This window comes from Notamacropus eugenii, chromosome 5 (genome assembly GCF_028372415.1).
Source record: "Notamacropus eugenii isolate mMacEug1 chromosome 5, mMacEug1.pri_v2, whole genome shotgun sequence".
In the NCBI taxonomy this organism is placed as follows: Eukaryota; Metazoa; Chordata; class Mammalia; order Diprotodontia; family Macropodidae; genus Notamacropus; species Notamacropus eugenii.
Genome location: NC_092876.1, coordinates 440,302,719 through 440,322,212, shown reverse-complemented (window position 1 = coordinate 440,322,212; position 19,494 = coordinate 440,302,719). Strand labels below are relative to the sequence as shown.

General features: G+C 33.9%; 1 protein-coding gene across 1 annotated transcript in view; it reads right to left on the bottom strand.

Annotated features, from left to right (window-relative positions):
- Nucleotides 1-19,494, bottom strand: part of TMEM47 (transmembrane protein 47) — a 41,943-nt gene that overhangs the window by 10,260 nt on the left and 12,189 nt on the right. Inside the window, exon 2 of the mRNA XM_072615196.1 lies at nucleotides 1,692-1,832. Within this exon, the coding sequence (XP_072471297.1) occupies nucleotides 1,692-1,832 (141 nt within the window). The remainder of the gene's footprint in view (nucleotides 1-1,691; nucleotides 1,833-19,494) is intronic.

Here is a 19,494-nt window from a genome sequence, read left to right as displayed (position 1 = left end):
AGGCAAGCAAGCCATAGTTATGAAAATCAAATTCAGTTAAAATGGAATTCCAAGGAGATTCAAGTTATTTCATTTTACTCAATACTCCTGAAGCAAGAATAAGACTGAAAGCCAAAATTAAGCTGCAGTTCTAGGGACTGTGAGGGACTATTAATGTTTCATTAAAATAGTCATAAGAGAATTTTGTTTCCAGGGACTTAGAAATGCTTTTTTTCCACAACTTGGAATGTTGCTACAGTAATATTTGTTTAGTGAAATAGAATCTGTTTTTGAAAAATAATAATTAAATTATCATCATTATAATAACAATTGATAGTAAAAATAATATAATAAAACTGAAAATTACAATATTAAAATTAACTAACAACCAACTTCCCTGATTGGGAGTTGAGTTCTGGAGGACTTGGCATCCAATCCTTACTCTACTACATATCGCTTGTGTGACCTTGGTTAAGTCACTCCACGTCTTTAGAATTCAATTTCTTAAATTCCAAATAAGGAATTTGACTAGGTTACCTTTGAGTTCCCTTCTAGACTGAAGTCAATGACATCATGAGCCTCTTATTTTTATTCTTCCATTCTTATGATGACTTTACATCTCTGGGCCCCAGTTTTTTAGCCGTAAAGTGTGGTGGTTTCACTGTATTATCTTCTATAGCAATCTTTCCTGACCTAAGAGATCTTTCTGTCTAGTTATCGAAGTAAAAACATGAACATAAACAGTAGGGGGCAGCAGAACACTTTATCATTTTTTCCCTTTCTTCTTTTTTATTCTTAATACCCTTCAAATTCAATAACCACCGATCTATTACTATCATTTTAATGACTTTTAAAAATCCATCTAGAAGCTAACATGGTTCTAACATTCTATTCATTATTCACTATTGGATAGGCGATACTGCTGGCTTTGACATAAATGTGATTGACAGAATGAATGGAATTCACCTCAAGATACAAATGTATATATTTCAGATCAAGTCATAATATTTAACAAAGTAATTGTTAATAGGAGTTACTAATCTCATTAAAGAAATGGCTCACCTTTTTCTTAGTCAGTGAGGCACTTTCTGAATGTCTCCCTGTGATTTTAAACATCTATTTCATTGGTGTTGCTTTAAATCTGCAGACTTTCATATTGTGAGAGTTGTTCAATCAAGAAGCATATATTAACTGACATTTCACAACTGACTTATTGGTGGCACAGGACAGAAATCAAAAATTTTAAAATTTATCAGATTTATTTTCACACTGAATTACATATGATGGTACAGAGTTTGGAATTAACTTCCTAGCTTCAAGTTGTAGGAGAAAAAAAAAAGAAAGAAAACTGATTTATTAAGATTTCAATAAGACTAAAAGGGAAGTTCCAGAAATAAAACCCTCTTTGAGGAAAAAAAGGGGGCACTGTTAGTAAATAAATCTGTTACAGTTACTAAGGCAAGTGGTACATTCAAGTGGTACTATTTATTCATATTTGGTCTAGAAGTTTTGAACTTTTGACTTTTAAAATATTAAACACACCAGAAAAACTAATAATCTGCTAATATCTAATCCAATTTACTTGAAACATAGCAAATGTCACGAAATTTGTATGGGATACAATATAGATGTACTACCTCTGCATGGACAATGAAGACTTAGAGAGTCTCATGAATTTTTAACGCAGACATGGGAAATATGAATATATTTACCTGCTGCAAAAAGCATAACTGCAACTGGTCTATAGAAACGTCTCCGAGATCCCACACAAATCGATATCAAGCCAACCAGGAAGGCAATGAGAATGATGGCAGCACCCCCCAAGAGTAATGCCAGCGTAGCAATCTGCCAGTCTAAGAGGAAAAGAAAATAAACGATGTTAAGCTGCAACTCTATAAAGTAAAAAGAAGGATAACAGTGCACAGTTCATAGCAAGGTGTAGTTAAATGGAACCAACTAAATGAAAAGTGGAGTAAGAAAAATCTCTTACAGATATTCAGTGTGGTATAGTGGAACATGCACTGGTTCTTCTATGAGAGGACCTGGTTTCAAATCACATCTGAGGATTACTATGTGTGTTTGAATTCGAGTAAGTCATTGAATATCCATGATATTCAGTGTTCTTATCTGTGCAATGAGAGGGAAAAAATTAATGTCCTCTAAGTTTGCTTCTTGTTCCAGATCTATGATTATATATCCCTTTGTACTGTTTGGATAATTTAACTCACCAAGGTTCCTCTGACCTTCAGGACAAAGGTTTTCCCCATTTTTTTTTATACTTCTAAGGAGTTCACTAACATACATCTATGCTAAGTCTATTCAAAGGGCCATGTAAAAGATACATGGCAGATATAAGCAAGTTGCACCAAATTATTAATGATAATTTGCATATAAAAATTATCCTAAAATGTAGAATCATGAAAATTGATCACTGGTAAAGAGAAGTGGCTCAGCCATATAGTGGATAGTAAAGGGTACCAGATGGACAGTTTGAATATTATATCAATCTACACATAATATTAAAAGATCAACAGAAAGCTCCCTAGTGTGTTACCTTGCTCCTTTCTTCAAGATTGACAGAAGAACCTGGACAAGAATCCTGCAGGATGAGAAGGAATGGAAGGGATGCAATCTGCATTTATGGGGTGAGAGGCCATTCTAATAATCATAAATCCACTAAAGTTCTGAAGTATGAATCATCCCCATTCCTGGATTTCATTTTTAAAATATTTCCTATTTTCTTGAATCTCAAAGGAGGTGACTTTATCTTTATGATATTCTTCCATCATTTTCCTCCTGTTAGAAATATTTATAAAATGCCTGACACAGTGTTTGGCAGATGGCAAGTGCTATACACATGGTAATCATTATTAAAATAAAAGTTATGTGGTTTCTTTTAGGTTCTGGGAATCTCTCTCTCTCTCTCTCTGTCTCTCTCTCTCTCTCTCTCTGTCTCTCTCTCTTTCTGTCTCTCTGTCTTTCTCCCTCTCTCTGTGTCTCTCTGTCTTTCTCCCTCTCTCTGTCTCTGTGTCTCTCTGTCTCTCCCTCCCTCCTTCATCCCAGTCCTAATAGCTGCATCACCACCTGAGAAATATATTCTAAGATTGGATTTGTACAGTGAGTCAGGGGAAAAAATGCCATATTGCTGTTCAATCTACTTTTCATTCACTCATTCAACATTTATTGAGTTCTTTCCATGGACAAAGCACAGTGCTTAGATAGTTTCAGATTTTTTTCAAATTAACTGTGAAAGTTACTGAGAAATTTCTTCCATTTGGCATAAAAAGGAAAAAAAAAATAGAAATGGTACGGTCAGACCCTTGTCTCATGCACATTTTCAATTATCTTAGAGACAGAATGAATAATTTGAGGAAATGAATGGCTACATAAAAGCATTTAAAAGTTAAAAGTACGGTGTAAATGTAGCAAATTGTTCATATAATTTATTTTTTAATCCTAACCCTTATATCCAACACATTTCTAAGCTGCTTTTCTAACACTAACAGTTATAATATTTGAACTGTCAAGGACTTTAGATGTCAGCTTGTCTATCAACTTCATTTGATGGATGAGGGAACTGAAAACCAGACAGAGAACATCCCTTGTGCAAATGTATACAGATCTGTAATATACAAAGAGAAGCAGAACTTAGGTTACCTGACTTCCACTCTAGGGCTTTTTGTTGTACCATTATTCATGTAATAAATGAAAATGAATTTACATATCATCTAGAATTGGAACCTGAATTCATTTTGGATAACAACATTATGGATCCCTCCCTTTGCAGATGGTTTGTTTTTATTTTCTGATTTAAAAAAAAAAAAACAACATATTGCCAATATTTTAATGAGTCCTCTATTTAAGACAGTATTTTTGGAGAATGAAATGCATGGGAGTGAGAGACGACTGATTTCATTTAGCCATGGTGCTGAGAAAAATTCTTCATTTGGAGGACTTACTGAGTACACTTTAAAAAAATTCAGTCTTATGCTGCTAAGTCATCTCACATCTTTTCTCTTATACATCAAAAATCTTTCTTGGTGTCCTGGTTTTATGCAGACTCTTTTACTTGAAGGATGCATCAATGAGATACTTGGAATATTCCCCTTCAAACTACAGACCTTGGTATGGATAACAATGACAAATTTCAGATTTTTTTTGGTTGTTTTGTTTTGTTTCACTTTTCTACAGAGGAACAAGGTGGATAGTAAGAAATCCAGCTACATGTAATAAATTACTAGCCATTTGCTTCAGGAGAACTACTTGCTTGACTCAATGGTGGCCAAAGGATGATCAAAACTGGCCTGGGACTGATAAGAGCTTTATCCTTGCATACTGAATGAAAGACTCTGTGCCATTACAACAGCTTGCAAGGTACACCCTCGGTATGATAACTAGGAATTTTGCAATTTTAATCCTTCAAGTATTTCAATTCATATCACCACCTCCAGGCTTTAAAGAAGAAGGAAATTTCTTTTATTTCCTTTCAATTTTGGGTATATTTCCTGTTTGTACCTAGCTTTCTTGAGGAAAACAAAACAATAAAATAAAACAAACCTGAGTCAAACTTATCAAAATAAGAGCCATTCCCTGATTCATAAATGATCAAAAGATATGAATAGTCATTTTTCAGATGAAGTAATCAAAGCTATTTATAGCCATTTGAAAAAATACTCTAAATCACTACTGATTGGAGAAATGCAAATTAAATCAATTCTGAGGTACTACCTCACATCATTAGACTGGTTAATAGGACAAAAATGGAAAATGACAAATGTTGGAGGTAATATGGGAAAATTGAGACACTAAAGCAGTGTTAATGGAGTTGTAAACTTTTAGCCTGTTTAGGGCTCTGATCGCAAAGCTTTCCAGAATTGAGGTCACTCATTTTTATTCATGTAGTTTTTTTTTTTCCTTTTTCATCCACTATCTTTAGAGAAGGGGAAAAAAAAATTAACATCTGGGCTTATGGTCTGTTCAGTTCACTTCTAATTTTTGAGATCTTATGTTTTTGAGATACTAAAGTACAACAGAGATAACAACAGAACTACTTCTTAAACTTTCTTTTACATTAGGTACCTTCTTCTTTACTTGTGTTTTTACTTGTTTTGTTATTGCTTAATTGAATTATTAAAGAATGGATGTCCCTACTTGGCTCAGGCTAGAAGTACAGAAGTCACTTTACAAAGACTAATTGGTATGGAATTTTTACCTGCTAGCTTTTTCCCACCTTGGCTAATCCAGCCTTACTTAAGAAGCCTCTGCTCCCTGTGGCTCAACACAAAAGTGACAGTCTGAGAATATCCCATTACAAGGTCCACTACTACTAGACTATTAAGCTTAAGTGATCTACCATCCTCAGCCTCCCAAGAGCAGGAGAGAATATAAGTACATTCTACTTGGCCTCACCTCCACCAAAAAAAAAAAAAAAAGAAAAAGAAAAGAAAAAGAAAAGAAAAGAAAAAATTAAAAGAAAAAATAGAATAAAGTTGGTAAAACAAACAAAAAGGTGTATCTAACCAAATGACATGATTTTAAATATACACATGTGGTTCACTTTTTTAAAAAAATGACATAACTTCAAACAAAAGAACAGATCTACTACAAATTAAAGGGACATTTTTAAAGTGGCTTTTATGTGCTATAACAGCATTACAGACCTTGAATCAAAATCTATACCAAAAATATGCTTACAATTAATTCCAAATATATTTTTGAAAACATATGTATAGAATAAATATCTCGGCTGACAGAAGAGATGTGTTCCTGAAAGTTTGTGTATACATCAGCATTTTAAATGAAGTATTAGAGTATGTTTTTTAATTTAAGGCAACCTAAAAAATAAGAATGTGATATTAAATAAATGTGATTTTACATGTTGGATTTGCTCAAATGTAGCCATTACACTTGTAGAAAAAAGATTTCAAATAAATGCTTTTTCTTGTGTTTTGTCTCAAAAGCATGTTTTTATGTGAAGAACTACAGATGTCACTTTTGTAAAGATAGCAGTATAATGACTTACTAAAGAAGGACTAGAAATTTGCTTATAGAACATAGAAGATAAGTGACTTGTCCAGAGTCACACAAACTAATGTCTGATTTGGGATTTGAACTTGCCTTTCTGACTCCAGGAACCGTTTTTCACCACATCAGGCTGCTTTAAGTATGTTAGCTTGCATAAAATCCCATGTCTATATGGAATAGAAGAATTCAAGTGTGAATTTTAATGGTCAAGATTTCTTTTTTAGCAAATGAGTTGTTTCATGATTTTGTGTAGCTCTATAAAATATACCCTTGATAATTTGATTTGTATAGAACTGAGTCTATATATTAAATAAGGCTACCCTTTCTGGCTGATTATTTCTCATAAATAAGCTATAGAAACAATGTATGTCAGTGCTATGTAGTGTTTTGTTTTGTGTTTAATATCGCATCAGGTAAGGCACTATCACAAATTTTGATTGCTTATGGAAGTATAACTTGGGTACTCTGAAGAAGAAGAAAAAAAAGTTGCTTAGTATCCTCAATTTGGGGAGGGGCTGGAGGCCCTTCTGCTTCTTGAGCCAACATGATACCCAGAGAGCATGCTCCATGAGTTTTTGTCTCTGTCGTATCTAGGCTTTTCCTAATTTAGGTGAAGGAGGAGTTGAGAGGCAGAGAGATAGACAGACAGACAGAGACAGAGAGACAGAAAGATACAGAAAGAGAGAGGGAGAGTTAGAGAGACAGAGACAGATACAGAGAGAAAAAGACAGAGAGACTGGTTAATCCCCTCTGTGTATTTTGTGATGGGAATTAAGACAATAGTGGGTAGCACTGCAGTCTTGGTTTCAGTAGCCATGGCTTGTCCTTGCTGGAAAAAAATGATGGGAGACGTTGGAACAGTCAGAAATAATAGGCTTTTGTCACTCCATGAGTTTATTGAAAGAAGAGTGAAGATTTAACTACCATTCCCCTTTGCCTTTGTTTGCAGTTGTTAAACATTCCTAAATGATTTCTTTATTTATCTGAGCTGTTTCTAATTCCTTGCTGTGTTGTACATAAAAGTGTGCCTACAAGTGATTTGTGTCTTTTAATTTAATTGTGTACAAATGGATTATAATGGAAGAAGCTAATGAATAGCTTGGAACAAATGAAATTAAATAGGACAGAGGTTTAAACCTTGTTCTAAAGTAACTAGGGTCTCATTCTAACTTTAGGGAAACTGGTTTATAATCGTTAGACTCTTATTTGTTGGTCTTTTTCGATTGTGTGTGTGTGTGTGTGTGTGTGTGTGTGTGTGTGTTTATGTATTTGGTACATTACCAACACTTACTTAAATCTCATCAGGAAGTGTTATGCTGAAAGTCAGCCTTGGTTGGCTTTGTTCATGTAGTTCCATAGCAACACTCCTTGTAGCTATGGCTTTAAATATAGTCCCACTTGTGACTGACTAAAGGCAACTAACTATCCAGGACAGTTAGGAAACTGGCCAAGATTCAAGTGGCCCAAACCTGACATCTGATAAGAGATAAGAAAAGGCATCTCCCTTCCTTCATCTCAGTGGTTGGGTACTTTGGATACATAATACTGAATACATTATCGGAAATAGTCAATGTGTTAATTATCAAGTTAAGTCATATGTTTTTTCTTTTTAAATTGCTGTTACATGAGATGGTTTGCTGGGAAGAGAAGAGAAAGGGTATATTTAGAATCAAATATGCTATAAAATCAAGAGATTAAAAAGATTATATATGCATAGAGATACACATATAAAAAGATATGTATATATATCATATAAATATGTTGAGATACAAGATGTATATGCATATCTATACATTATACTCACACACTGACATGTATACATGTGTGTTTATGTATGTGTCTGTATTCAAGTTGTCCTAAGATACAGTGTTATGTGATTTTATGGAACTCCTAATACTGGTCAGGTCCACAGTTCTACTTCAACTTTTAGTTACTTTCCTGAGTCCAAAGCATATAAAGAGGTGCCATTTCTGAGGCCATAAATGCTGCATATCTCATTTAATTGTCCAGTTGCAATTTCTTTCATACTCACTTTTAAATGCCTGGCAAGAAGAGTGTAGTGCCCAACCACAATGGAATGAAAACTAGAGCCTACTTGAAACATGAATGACAAAGAAACCTTAAAATGAGAAGTTTAAGTGTTAAAAGACATCTTTGCAACATATTAAAAATGTTTTGTGATACAGCCGTGAAATTTATGATAGTCAAAATACTGGATTCCAATCTAAAGTAGTGGACATTTTCAACTAATCTTTTGACTTAAAGAGTCTTACATCTTATAAATATTTAATACCATATAATTAGTGCTCACTAATACAAGAAAATAAATATTATGAAATTGCTTGTATTCACTTTCATTAATTTTAAAATGATGGATGAATTTTAAATAATTAAAATCAGTTCAATTCTGTATCAAACTTAAGTCACCAATTACTAGTATTATAGTATGTTTTAATACATGAAATGCGAATTCTTGAAGACTACTTTTTAAAATTAAATTTATGTATTTACAAACATATGTCATTTGCAAACATTATACAGTAGTAGAAGAATGATCCAAGTTACCAAATAATCTTAATAAGTATAGTACTCTTAAAACTAATAGTTGTTAACCACTAGCTTGCCTCATTGAAAATTTGAATTTTGTTGATTTGACTGCAGTGAACATATGGTGATCTATTTGGGGAAAGTAATATGAGCCCCTGCAGCAGTTAAACTATGCCATTAAACTGGTTAGGGTAAGAATGTCCTAAGAAGATCCTTCAGAAGCTGGGAACCAATTCTAAAACTAAGCTCTCATTCTCTGAAACAAATTTCACTGTAAATACTTCTAGAAAGGTTCAGGGGCAAAGTAGAGACACTGACATTGTTAGAAAGAAGGAAAACCAGGCACTTCTCTTCTAGAACAATGCTACAAAAACCTCTTCCCTGGTCTAGTAGAAAATGAGATAAGTGAATAAACACATAAATAGATAAATCAAGAAATAAAGAACTGAAAGAAGAAAGAAATGATGGATGGATCAATGAACAAATAAAGATGGGACTGAATAAATGAGCAAATGAATGAACAAATATTGTGTTCGTCCTTTGTTGCCAAAGAAGACCACACCATCAGAGAAATGATGACATGACCAGCACTTGACTTTGTTTTTTTTTAGTGGAGGGCTGTGCAAGGTCACCAGCCTCACTTCTCCTCCAGAGCCATTTGAATGCAGTGACCAGATATTCCTTAGGATGACGGGAAATGACCCAAGATGCACTGGGAGACCTTGGGCCCTTTAGGTCAAGGTCTTTGCAGGCACTCACTTAGGGTGAGGCAATGCCCATTCATTGAATAGTCCTCCTCCTCTCCTGTCTGTCTCCTCCTTCCCTTCCTTCTCCTCTTCAGAAGGAGTTTGGTGATATTTGGGTCATATTTCCAAACTGCCAAGTCATCATTTCTCTGATGGCATGGTCTTCTTCGACAATGAAGAAGAAACACAACATGTGTGTGTAGAACACAGCTGCCTGAATAGGGACCCAACTAGCTGCGTAACTCAGCTCCTCCTGTCCTGTCTGTTTCCCCCTCCTGTTCCTTCTCCTTTCCAGAGAAAGATAAATTTGGATGGCCAGAAGATGCCCAGTTAACTTGGGTTTTACTACTTAGATTCCTCTCCTCTCCTCTCCTTTCTCAAAACCTTAAATCTACTGCACTCTAAGGCTCATACATTGGAGGACACTCTAGGCCCCTGCCGAAGCACTGGCTTCTGGACCATCCTGGCTTAACAGTGATGATCAGTAGCAACTGTTGCTGTTTCCCTCCTAGTCTGATGTGTTTTTGTCTAGGCCTCACTAAAGGGACCATCCCCTGGCTACTTCTTAAAGAGGCCTATTCACTCAATGGGTGTTACCTCACTCTAAGTGAGTTCCTGAATAGAGCTTGGCCTAAAGGGGTCAAGGTCTCCCATTGCATCCTGGGTTATCTCCAGTCATCCTGAGGAATATCTGGTCGCTGGATTTAGATTGCTGTGGAGGAGAAGTGAGGCTGGTGACCCTCCCTCACTCAAAACAAATTCAAGTGCAAGTCATGTCATCATTTCTCTGATGGCATGGTCTTCTTCGGTAACAAAGGATGAACATAACAACTACATCTTAGATGGCACAAGAAAATTAGATGTTTGTTGATATTTCTGAAAATGAAAGGAAGTTATCATTGATTTTTTAAAGCAATTTAACCCACTGTCAGATCCTATCTAAAGACTACAAGTTCTGTGCAGTCACTTCCTAAAGGCTCAACAGAAGAATGTACTTTTGATTGTAGAATTCATTGGGAAAAAGTTGTTTGGGGTTTTCAGTTAGCATTAAAGTCCCTAAAGGATCCCCTTCCACACTTTTAGACCAGTGTCACAGAGTCAATGGTAATTTAAGAGCAGTGCTTATCCCAGAGATTTTGGTACTTCTCTATTACTTTTCAATCTCTATGAAAGTTCCCTTAGGCACATTTCTAATTAAGCTTCATCTACAGGGTATCACTGTAGGTGAATGTCTGATAATAGTAAGCTCCTGACTGGGAACTATAATCAGACATCAATAAAGAATCAGATTTTTATCTCATTATTTTATTCACACTGTTTAGCTTAGTTATTTAAAACCAGTATATATGTTTTCCTTTTCTTTTACAAATGTTTTAATGACCCAATTTGGAAGTCATATATGCTTTCCCTGGTGTATCTTAAATACAACATTGATTCTAAATGATATTCTCAATATAGGAGCATGTCCTTTCTAAAAATTGCCAGGTAAAACATCATTTTAAATGGCCTTCATATGTAAAATGCTTTGTGACCCTTAAAGAATTATAGAAATATTAGCTCTCATTGTCATTGTCTTGAAACAATCAAGCAGAACACGTAAACAAAAACGATGTCCCTAAAAGGATCATTGTGCTTCATTTAATAAAATAAAGTTACGTTTCCTGTCTATTTGTAATGTCTCCCTTTAGTTATCTATATATAGTCAGTTTAGTCTTTCTAAAACTATTTAGGCACTGCAGACTCTAAGCACAGAAATTAATCATTCCTGTACTCAGTAAAGACTTCAGGTTTCCTGTGTATTTTATTCATTCTTAGTGCAAAGAGTTTATTTTTTTTAGTTATCATGAAGATAAATTAATATTGCTTTTCTAATCCCATTTTCTTCATAAAGAATTACAGATGCAGGAGGTTAAGTATCTTATTTAATTCAGAAAGTTGGTTCAACAAGTTTCAAAAATTCTCAGATCCTGTATTATGTCTCTGTGGATAAATACACTTTAATTGAAGAACTTCTTTTTCTCCCAATCCATAATTGGATTGAATGCTATCCTAACAAGTAATATGAGATGTCTAATGATACATATGTTTAAGCTGGAATGGAAAGATCCCATTTTCGTTCATGACTTTCATCATAAAGAAATGAAAATCTTTACCAAGTGGTACCAGAACTATTCTGTTTCATCAAAATTTGCTTTTAATACTATTATCTTCCCTTTACAGATAACAATAATAATTGATATTTTGTTACTCAAAGTTTTAAATATGATATTTAACTTGTAAAACTGCATACACACAGAAAATTAAGTAGATAAGAGAGATGTTTAATGAGGTAATTTGGTCTCACTTTCCTGAGTTATTTGACCATAAGAGGGATTTCTGGACTATATTAGCTAGCTAACTTTCTTCCTGCTGGACAGGTAGTTACCAAAATGTTATTACAGAAACAACAAGCAAATTCCCATTTTGTTTTGTGCATGGATAGCCACAGATAAGATAAAAAAACACAAAACTATAGCACAGAACCAAATTGGTCACAGCATGATCACTTGACTTTTAGTCTCCTCATAATCATTTAGATAATTAATGTAGCAATACAAGTTAGCTGCTAAATAATCATAAAAGTCTGAAGGAACCAAGTTTTATGTTTTTGAGAAAAAATACACAAATAAATATGTTATTCCACTTTTGTCACCATGGGAAGAATCAAAAATGATAATAAGGAATGTAAAGATGCAGATATTTTAATTGAGGAAAACACTGACTTCACATAATTCTGCCTCATGGAAAAGTGGTGAAATTGAGATTTGTAAACTACTGTCAGCTTTGCCATATTCTAGTCCCATAAACTTGAGCAGTCACCAACCTCTGTGGGATGCAGCTTTCTCATCTATCAAAGGAAGAGTTTGGACTAAATGTCTTCGAAGTTTGTGTCTAGCTTGATATTTATAAGCTTATGACCAGGAGGTATTGCTATATAATAATTGTTTTGCATGGTACTTAACAAAATGTTAATTGAATAAAGCAGGATAATAACTTCAAAATATTATAATAACATATTTGAAGGGGTGGGGCATCTTCGAATATATGCTTTTCTCAAGGTAGCATGACCAAATATATGAAAATCAATGGTCTTATATAGTTTCTTATATAGGATTTCAACAATTTCTAGATTAAACTGGATCCTTTACAGTAAGCCAAATTTTTCAAATACATTAAACATCTAGGTAAGAAGTGAAAAAATCATAGTGAATGACCTAGGCATTTTAGCTATAAAAATTGCAGAAAGTTTATATTGGTGTTACACCAAAGAAGATATCATCTTTTTAGGAATATAAAGTATATTTGACATAGCATTTGCCTATTCATGTATAGTTAAAGAAGAGAGATAAAAGGTGTAGAAATGAAGTATCTTACAACCTCTCAAAAATTTTCCTTTATAAGACTGTTTGGAGCAGGAGATGTGCCAAATATTAATGTCCATTTGTCTAATTCATACAAATATAGGAGAAACAAAAAAAAATGGTACTCAGGAAAGATAGGAATTAGCCTTCTTTCTCTTACAAATTCAGGGAATGAAACTGCAATTTAAAATTTCATCTTTATCAGCCTTGAGCCAAATAATTACCTTGTAAGTAATTACAGTGTAATCAAGTAATCAAGTACAGCGATCTCACTCATATGAATATTCCCCCCATTAAGGCAGGTAAGAACCCATTGCTGCTTTCCCAATTTGTGAAAATCTTTTACAATTCTTCTTACAGAAGAGGAAGAGAGAGAGAGAGAGAGAGAGAGAGAGAGAGAGACAGAGACAGAGACAGAGACAGAGACAGAGAGAGACAGAGAGAGACAGAGAGAGACAGAGACAGAGAAACTGAGAGAGAGAGAGAGAGAGAGACAGAGAGAGAGAGAGACAGAGAGAGAGACAGAGACAGAGACAGAGAATTTTTTTGTTTAGTATTTTTTCTTCCAATATTTTGATTGGCATCATTCTATAAGTACTACAAAGATTCCATTAACATGAAACAAAGAAAAAATCAAGTTTCAGTGCAAGACTAAAGGAGAGGAGGAGGTTTGTTGATACATTTCCTGTCAGCTTCTGAAAAACATTTTTCACAGAGTATGAGGATGTTGAAAATAATTATATTGATGGAGGGCATGAGAGATAGACCACCAATAAGAAGAAGGGATATCCTAGTGTAACTGAAGGCATGGATACAATAGACAAATCATTTCTGAATGTGTTGGAGAAGAGAAGGAGGAGGAGGAGAAGAAGAAGAAATAGGAGAAGAAGAAATAGAAGAAGAAGAAGAAGAAGAAGAAGAAGAAGAAGAAGAAGAAGAAGAAGAAGAAGAAGAAGAAGAAGAAGAAGAAGAAGAAGAAAGAAAGAAAGAAAGAAAGAAAGAAAGAAAGAAAGAAAGAAAGAAAGAAAGAAAGAAAGAAAAGAAAGAAAGAAAGAAAGAAAGAAAGAAAGAAAGAAAGAAAGAAAGAAAGAAAGAAAGAAAGAAAGAAAATGGGAAGAGGAAGAAGGAGAAGAATGAGGAGGAGGAAGAGAAGAAGATGAAGAAGGAGGAGGAGGAGAAGAAAAAGGAGGAGGAGAAGAAAAAGGAGGAAGAAGAAGAGGAAGAAGGAAAAGGAGGAAGAGAAGAAGGAGAAGAAGATGAAGAAGAAGGAGGTAGAGAAGGACGAGGAGAAGAAGGCGGAGGAGAAGTAAGAGGAGGAGGAGGCTTGAGATAGCAAGATTAGTTTCTTCCTTCAAGCTTTTCAATTGTTCATTGAGATAAGAGAACTCAAGTTTCCCAAATTCTCAACTGAAGTCTAGATGCAGGGACTGCAAGGAACTACTGACAAATATTTTGTTAAATAAACTATTTTGGGAGCACTTGGCAGAAACAATAACTGCTTCGACAACAAATTATTCTTTCTGAGTTGACTCTTTTGCACATAGATAATGTTGTAGAAAACTGAAAAATAATTACTCTGGGAGTCAGAAAACTTAGGATCTACTCCAAACTGTTAAAACTCTGCTTGTGATCCTGGACAGAATGTTTGCTTTTAATGGCTTTCAGTTTCCTCACCTGTAAAATAAGGAGGTCAGACTAGTTATTCTTCAAGGCACCTTTCAACTCTGAAATTCTAAAATGTTATACTTTATTTCAGTGGCACCATCTTACTTATTCCAAATAGCTTGTGAAAATAGTGACACTATTGTGAAGGTCTTACAAAATTCATTGCAAATATTTTATTGACTGGGCACTTAAACAATCAATCAGCAAGTAATTATTAAGCATCTACTACATATGAGTCGCTGTCCTTGATGATAATAATACAACGACCAAAAATGAAGCAAATCATTTTGCATCTAGATTTCCTGTCTTCCATCACTGTTAATTCTTTTAATCCTCTTGAGAGTCCCACAACTTCTGACTTCTAGTGTCCAGTGATCTGATAGAGTGATTCTAGAAGGAATAAGAAGTTGGTGGGCAGGGTAAAAGGAGAGCACAGTTCAGCACACGCAGTGTCCAGGTAAGCCAGGAGGAGCCTCTAACACACAGCACAAATCATCAATCAAAGCCCTTCGGCCAAGGCTCAGCAAGAGGCCAGGGCTGAGTCCTCCAGCCCCAGAACAGCCAGCAAATTGCCAAACCCAGAACTCAGAGCACAACACACCCAACAAGGTCAGGCTACTGTAGAACAGTGGGCAAGCTGCCAGCCCCAGAGGCCCAAATACAGAAACCCAGTGATTTAAAAAATATTTTAAAAAATCATGTAAGATAGATAGAACAAAAATTAGGAAAAGAACTGAGAGTCATGCAAAAGATTTGCTAAAAAAAGAGTAAACAGCTTGGAAAGGTAAGCACAAAAATTGACTGGAGAAAAAAAGCTCCTTTAAAAAATAGAATTGGCCAAATGGAAAAGGAGTTATAAAAGTTAATTGAAGAAAATAATTCCTTAAAAACTTTAACTGGGGGAGTGGAAACTAATAACTCTACGAGATCTTAAGAATTATTCAAACATACTATTCTACAATAAAGAATGATGAACAGGCAGATCAGAAAAACCTAGAAAGATTTATATGAACTGGTGTTGAGTGAAGTGGGCAGAACCAGGAGAACATTGTAGATAGTAACAGCCACAGTCTCCAATGACTGATTTTGATAGAATTAGCCCTTCTCAGAAATGCAAGGACCTAAAACAAGTCCAAAGGACTCATGATGGAAAATGGCATCCATATCCTGAGAAAGAACTATGGAGTGTGAATGCAGAGCAAAGCAGACTATTTTGTTTTTTGTTGTTGTTGCTCTATTTTGTTTTAGCTTTTCTTTCCCTTGATTTATCCCATTTTCACATTATTCTACATAACATGAAAAATGTGAAAATATGTTTAATAGGAATGTATATGTAAAGCCTATATAAGATTGAAGATCATCTTGGGGAGGGGTGGACAGAGAGGGAGAAAATTAAAATTTATCGAGAAAAATGTTGAAAAATAAAAATAAAAAATAAATTTAAATAGTATTATTCAAATAAAATTTTTAAAAAGAAAAATATAGAAGAAAATGTAAAATACCTAATTGTAAAAACAACTTACCTGGGAGAAAAGATCCATAAGATATAATTTTAGAAAGATCTGATGAAAAAAAAAAAGACCCTGGAAAGCATCTTTCAAGAGATTATCAAGTAAAATTGCCCTGATATCCTCTAAGTAGAGAATAAAATAATCATTGAAAGAATCTACTGATCACTTCCTGAAATAGATCCCCAAATGAAAATTCCAAGGAATATTGTAGGCAAATTGCAGAACTATCAGGTCAAGGAGAAAATATTGCAAGCAGCAAAAAAAAAATTCAAATATCAAGAAGCCACAGTCAGGATCACAGAGGACGTATTGGGCTCTATATTAGAGGACTAGAGAATGTCATATTCTGGAATATAAAAGAGATTAGATTATATTTGAGAATCAACTACCCACCATACTTGAACATGATCTTTCAGGGGAAAAGATGGACTTTCAATGAAATAGGGCAGTTTCAAAATTTCCTGATGAAAAGACCAGAGTTGAACAGAAACTGTGATCTTTGAATATGACTCAAGAGAAGCATGAAAAGGTAAACAGAAAAGAAAAACAAACATCATATTCAATAAAGTTAAACTTGTTTCCCAACAAGGAAAAATAATACTTGTAAATCTTCAGGACTGTATCTGTCTTTGGGGAGTTAGAGGAAGTATATTTGAAGGGTAGGGGTATATTGATATGATGATAAAAAGAATTAACAAAGGGGTGAAGAAAAGGATTGCATTGGATGAAGAAGAAAGGGGGAGGCAGAACATGAAGAAGTATGACAAATCTAGAGGGAAAGAAGGGAGGAGGTGAACACTGTTTGAACTTTACTCTCATCAGATTTGGTTCAAAGACAAAACATATACACTCAGTTGCATAAAGAAATCTGTCTTACCCTATAGGGAAGTAAGAGGAAAGCAGGAAAAGCAAAAGGGTAGGATAGGGCTGATGGAAGGGAGGGCAGATTGAGGGTGGTGGTAGTCAAAAGCAAAACACCAGTTTTGCTTTAAGAGTGAGAAGTAAAATAGAGAAAATAGGATGGAGGGAAATTCACAATTAGTAATTATCACTCCAAATGTGAATGAGATGAACTCTCTCAAAAAAAAAGGAAGAGGAGACAAAGAGAATGACAATACTGAGACTTCATACCAAAATTTATGGGATGCAGTCAAAGCAGTACTTAGGAGAAATTTTATCTCTCTGAATGTTTACATGAATAAAACAGAGAAAAAGCATATCAATGAATTAAACATGAAATTTAAGAAGCTAAAAAAAGAGCAAATTAAAAATCTTCAATTAAATATTGAATTTGAATTCAGAAACTCAAAGGAGAGATTAATAAAATTGAAAGCAAGTAAACAATTGAACTAATAAATAAAGCTAAGAGATGGTTTTGTGAAAAAAGTAAAATAGAGAAACCTATGGTTAATTTATATTTTAAAGAAGAAAAAAACAAATTAGCATTATCAAAAGTGAAAAGTGTGAATTTACTACCAATGAAGAGGAAATTAAAGCAACAATTAGGAGATATTTTGCCCAATCATATGCCAAAAAATGTGACAAAGTGAAATAATGAATATTTACAAAAAAATATAAATTTCCCAGATTAACAGAAGAAGAAATAAAATACTTAAAAAATCCCATTGAAGAAAAAAAAAATTGAACTCCGTCAATGAACTCCATAAGAAAAAATGTCCAGGGCTAGATGGATTTACAAGTGAATTCAACCAAAGGTTTATATATTATTTTCTATAGTATTCCCAACACTATAGAAACTATTTGGAAAAAAAAATAGGTGAAGAAGGAATCTTACAAAATTCCTTTTATGACACAAATATTGTACTCAGAAAGAGCAAAGACAAAGAAAATTATAGACCAATTTTTCTAATGAGTATTGATGCAAAATTTTAAATAAAATATTAGCAAAGAGATGACAGTAATTTATCACCAAGACCACACACTGTGAGCAGGTGGGATTTATACCAGGAATGCAGATTCAGTATTAGAGAAGCTATTAGCATAATTGAACAAATCACACCAAAACCAACAGAATATGATTATCTTAATAGATGCAGAAAATAAGCTTTTTGACAAAATAGAGAATCCATTCTTATTAAAAACACTAGATAGCTTAAGACTAAAGAAACTTTCTTTAAAATAATAAGTAATATCTATCTAAAACCATCAGAAAGCATTATATGTAATGGGGATAAACTACAAGCCTTCACAATAAGACTGGGGGTGAAACAAGGATGCCAATTTTCACCACTATTTTTCAATACTGTACTAAAAATGCTAGCTTTAGTAATAAGAGAAGAACAAGAAATTGATAGAATTTGAATAGGCAAAAAGGAGACAAAACTCTTTGCAGATGATAAAATGACATACTTAGAGAATTCTATGTAATCAATACTTCACAAGTTTAGCAAAGGTGCAGGATATAAAGTTAAACCCAAATAAGTCATCAACATTTCTATATACTACCAACAAATCTCAGTACCAAAAGAGAAATTTCATTTTAAATAACTGTAAATAATATAAAATATTTGGAAGTCTATTTGCCAAGACAAACCAAGGTACTATATGAACACAATTACAAAACACTTTTCACACAAAATCATATCTAAACAAATGGGAAAGTATCAATTGTTCATGGATAGGTCAAACTGATATGATAAAAATGACAGTTCTACTTGAATTAATTACTTATTCAGTGCCATAATAATCAATTTACCAAAAAAAATATTTTATATGGGTAGAACAAATAATAATAAAATTCATCTGGAGGAACAGGTTAAAAATATCAAGGGAATTAATGGAAAAAAAGCAAAGGAAGGTAGACTAAGCATACCAGATCTAAAACAATATTGTAAAGCAGAAATCATCATAACTATTTGCTACTGGATAAGAAATAGAGTGGTGGATCAGTGGAACAGGTTAGGTATACAAGACACAGTAGTAAATGACTATAGTATTCTACTGTTAGATACACCCAAAGACTCCAGCTTCTGGAATAGGAACTCGCTATTTGGCAAAAACTACTGGGAAAACTGAAAAATAATATGGAAGAAACTAGACACAGACCAGCATCTCACACCTTATACCAAGATAAAGTCAAAATTCATTCATGATTTAGACATAAAAGGTGATATTATAAGCAAATTAGGTAAGTAAGGAATCATTTGCTGGACAGATCTATAGAGAAGGAAAAAATATCTGACCAATGAAGAGATAGAAAACATTATGAAATGAAAAATGGATAATTTTGATCACATTAAATTAAAAAGTTTTTGCACAAACATAACCAATGCAACCAAGATTAGAAGGAAAACATAAAACTGGGAAGCAATTTTTACTGCCAGTGTTTCTGATAAAGGCAGCATTTCTCTAACATATAGAGAATGGAAGTCTTCCTCAAGTTGATAAATGGTCAAAGGATATGAACTGACAGTTTTCAGATGAAGAAATTAAAGCTATCTATAGTCATATGAAAAAATGTTCTAAACCACTCTTGATTAGAGAAATGCAAATTAAAAGACCTCACAGCTATCAGATTGGCTAATACAACAGATAGGGGAAATGATAAATGTTGAAGAAGATGTGGGAAAATTGGGACATTAGTGTGTTGTTGGTGGAGTT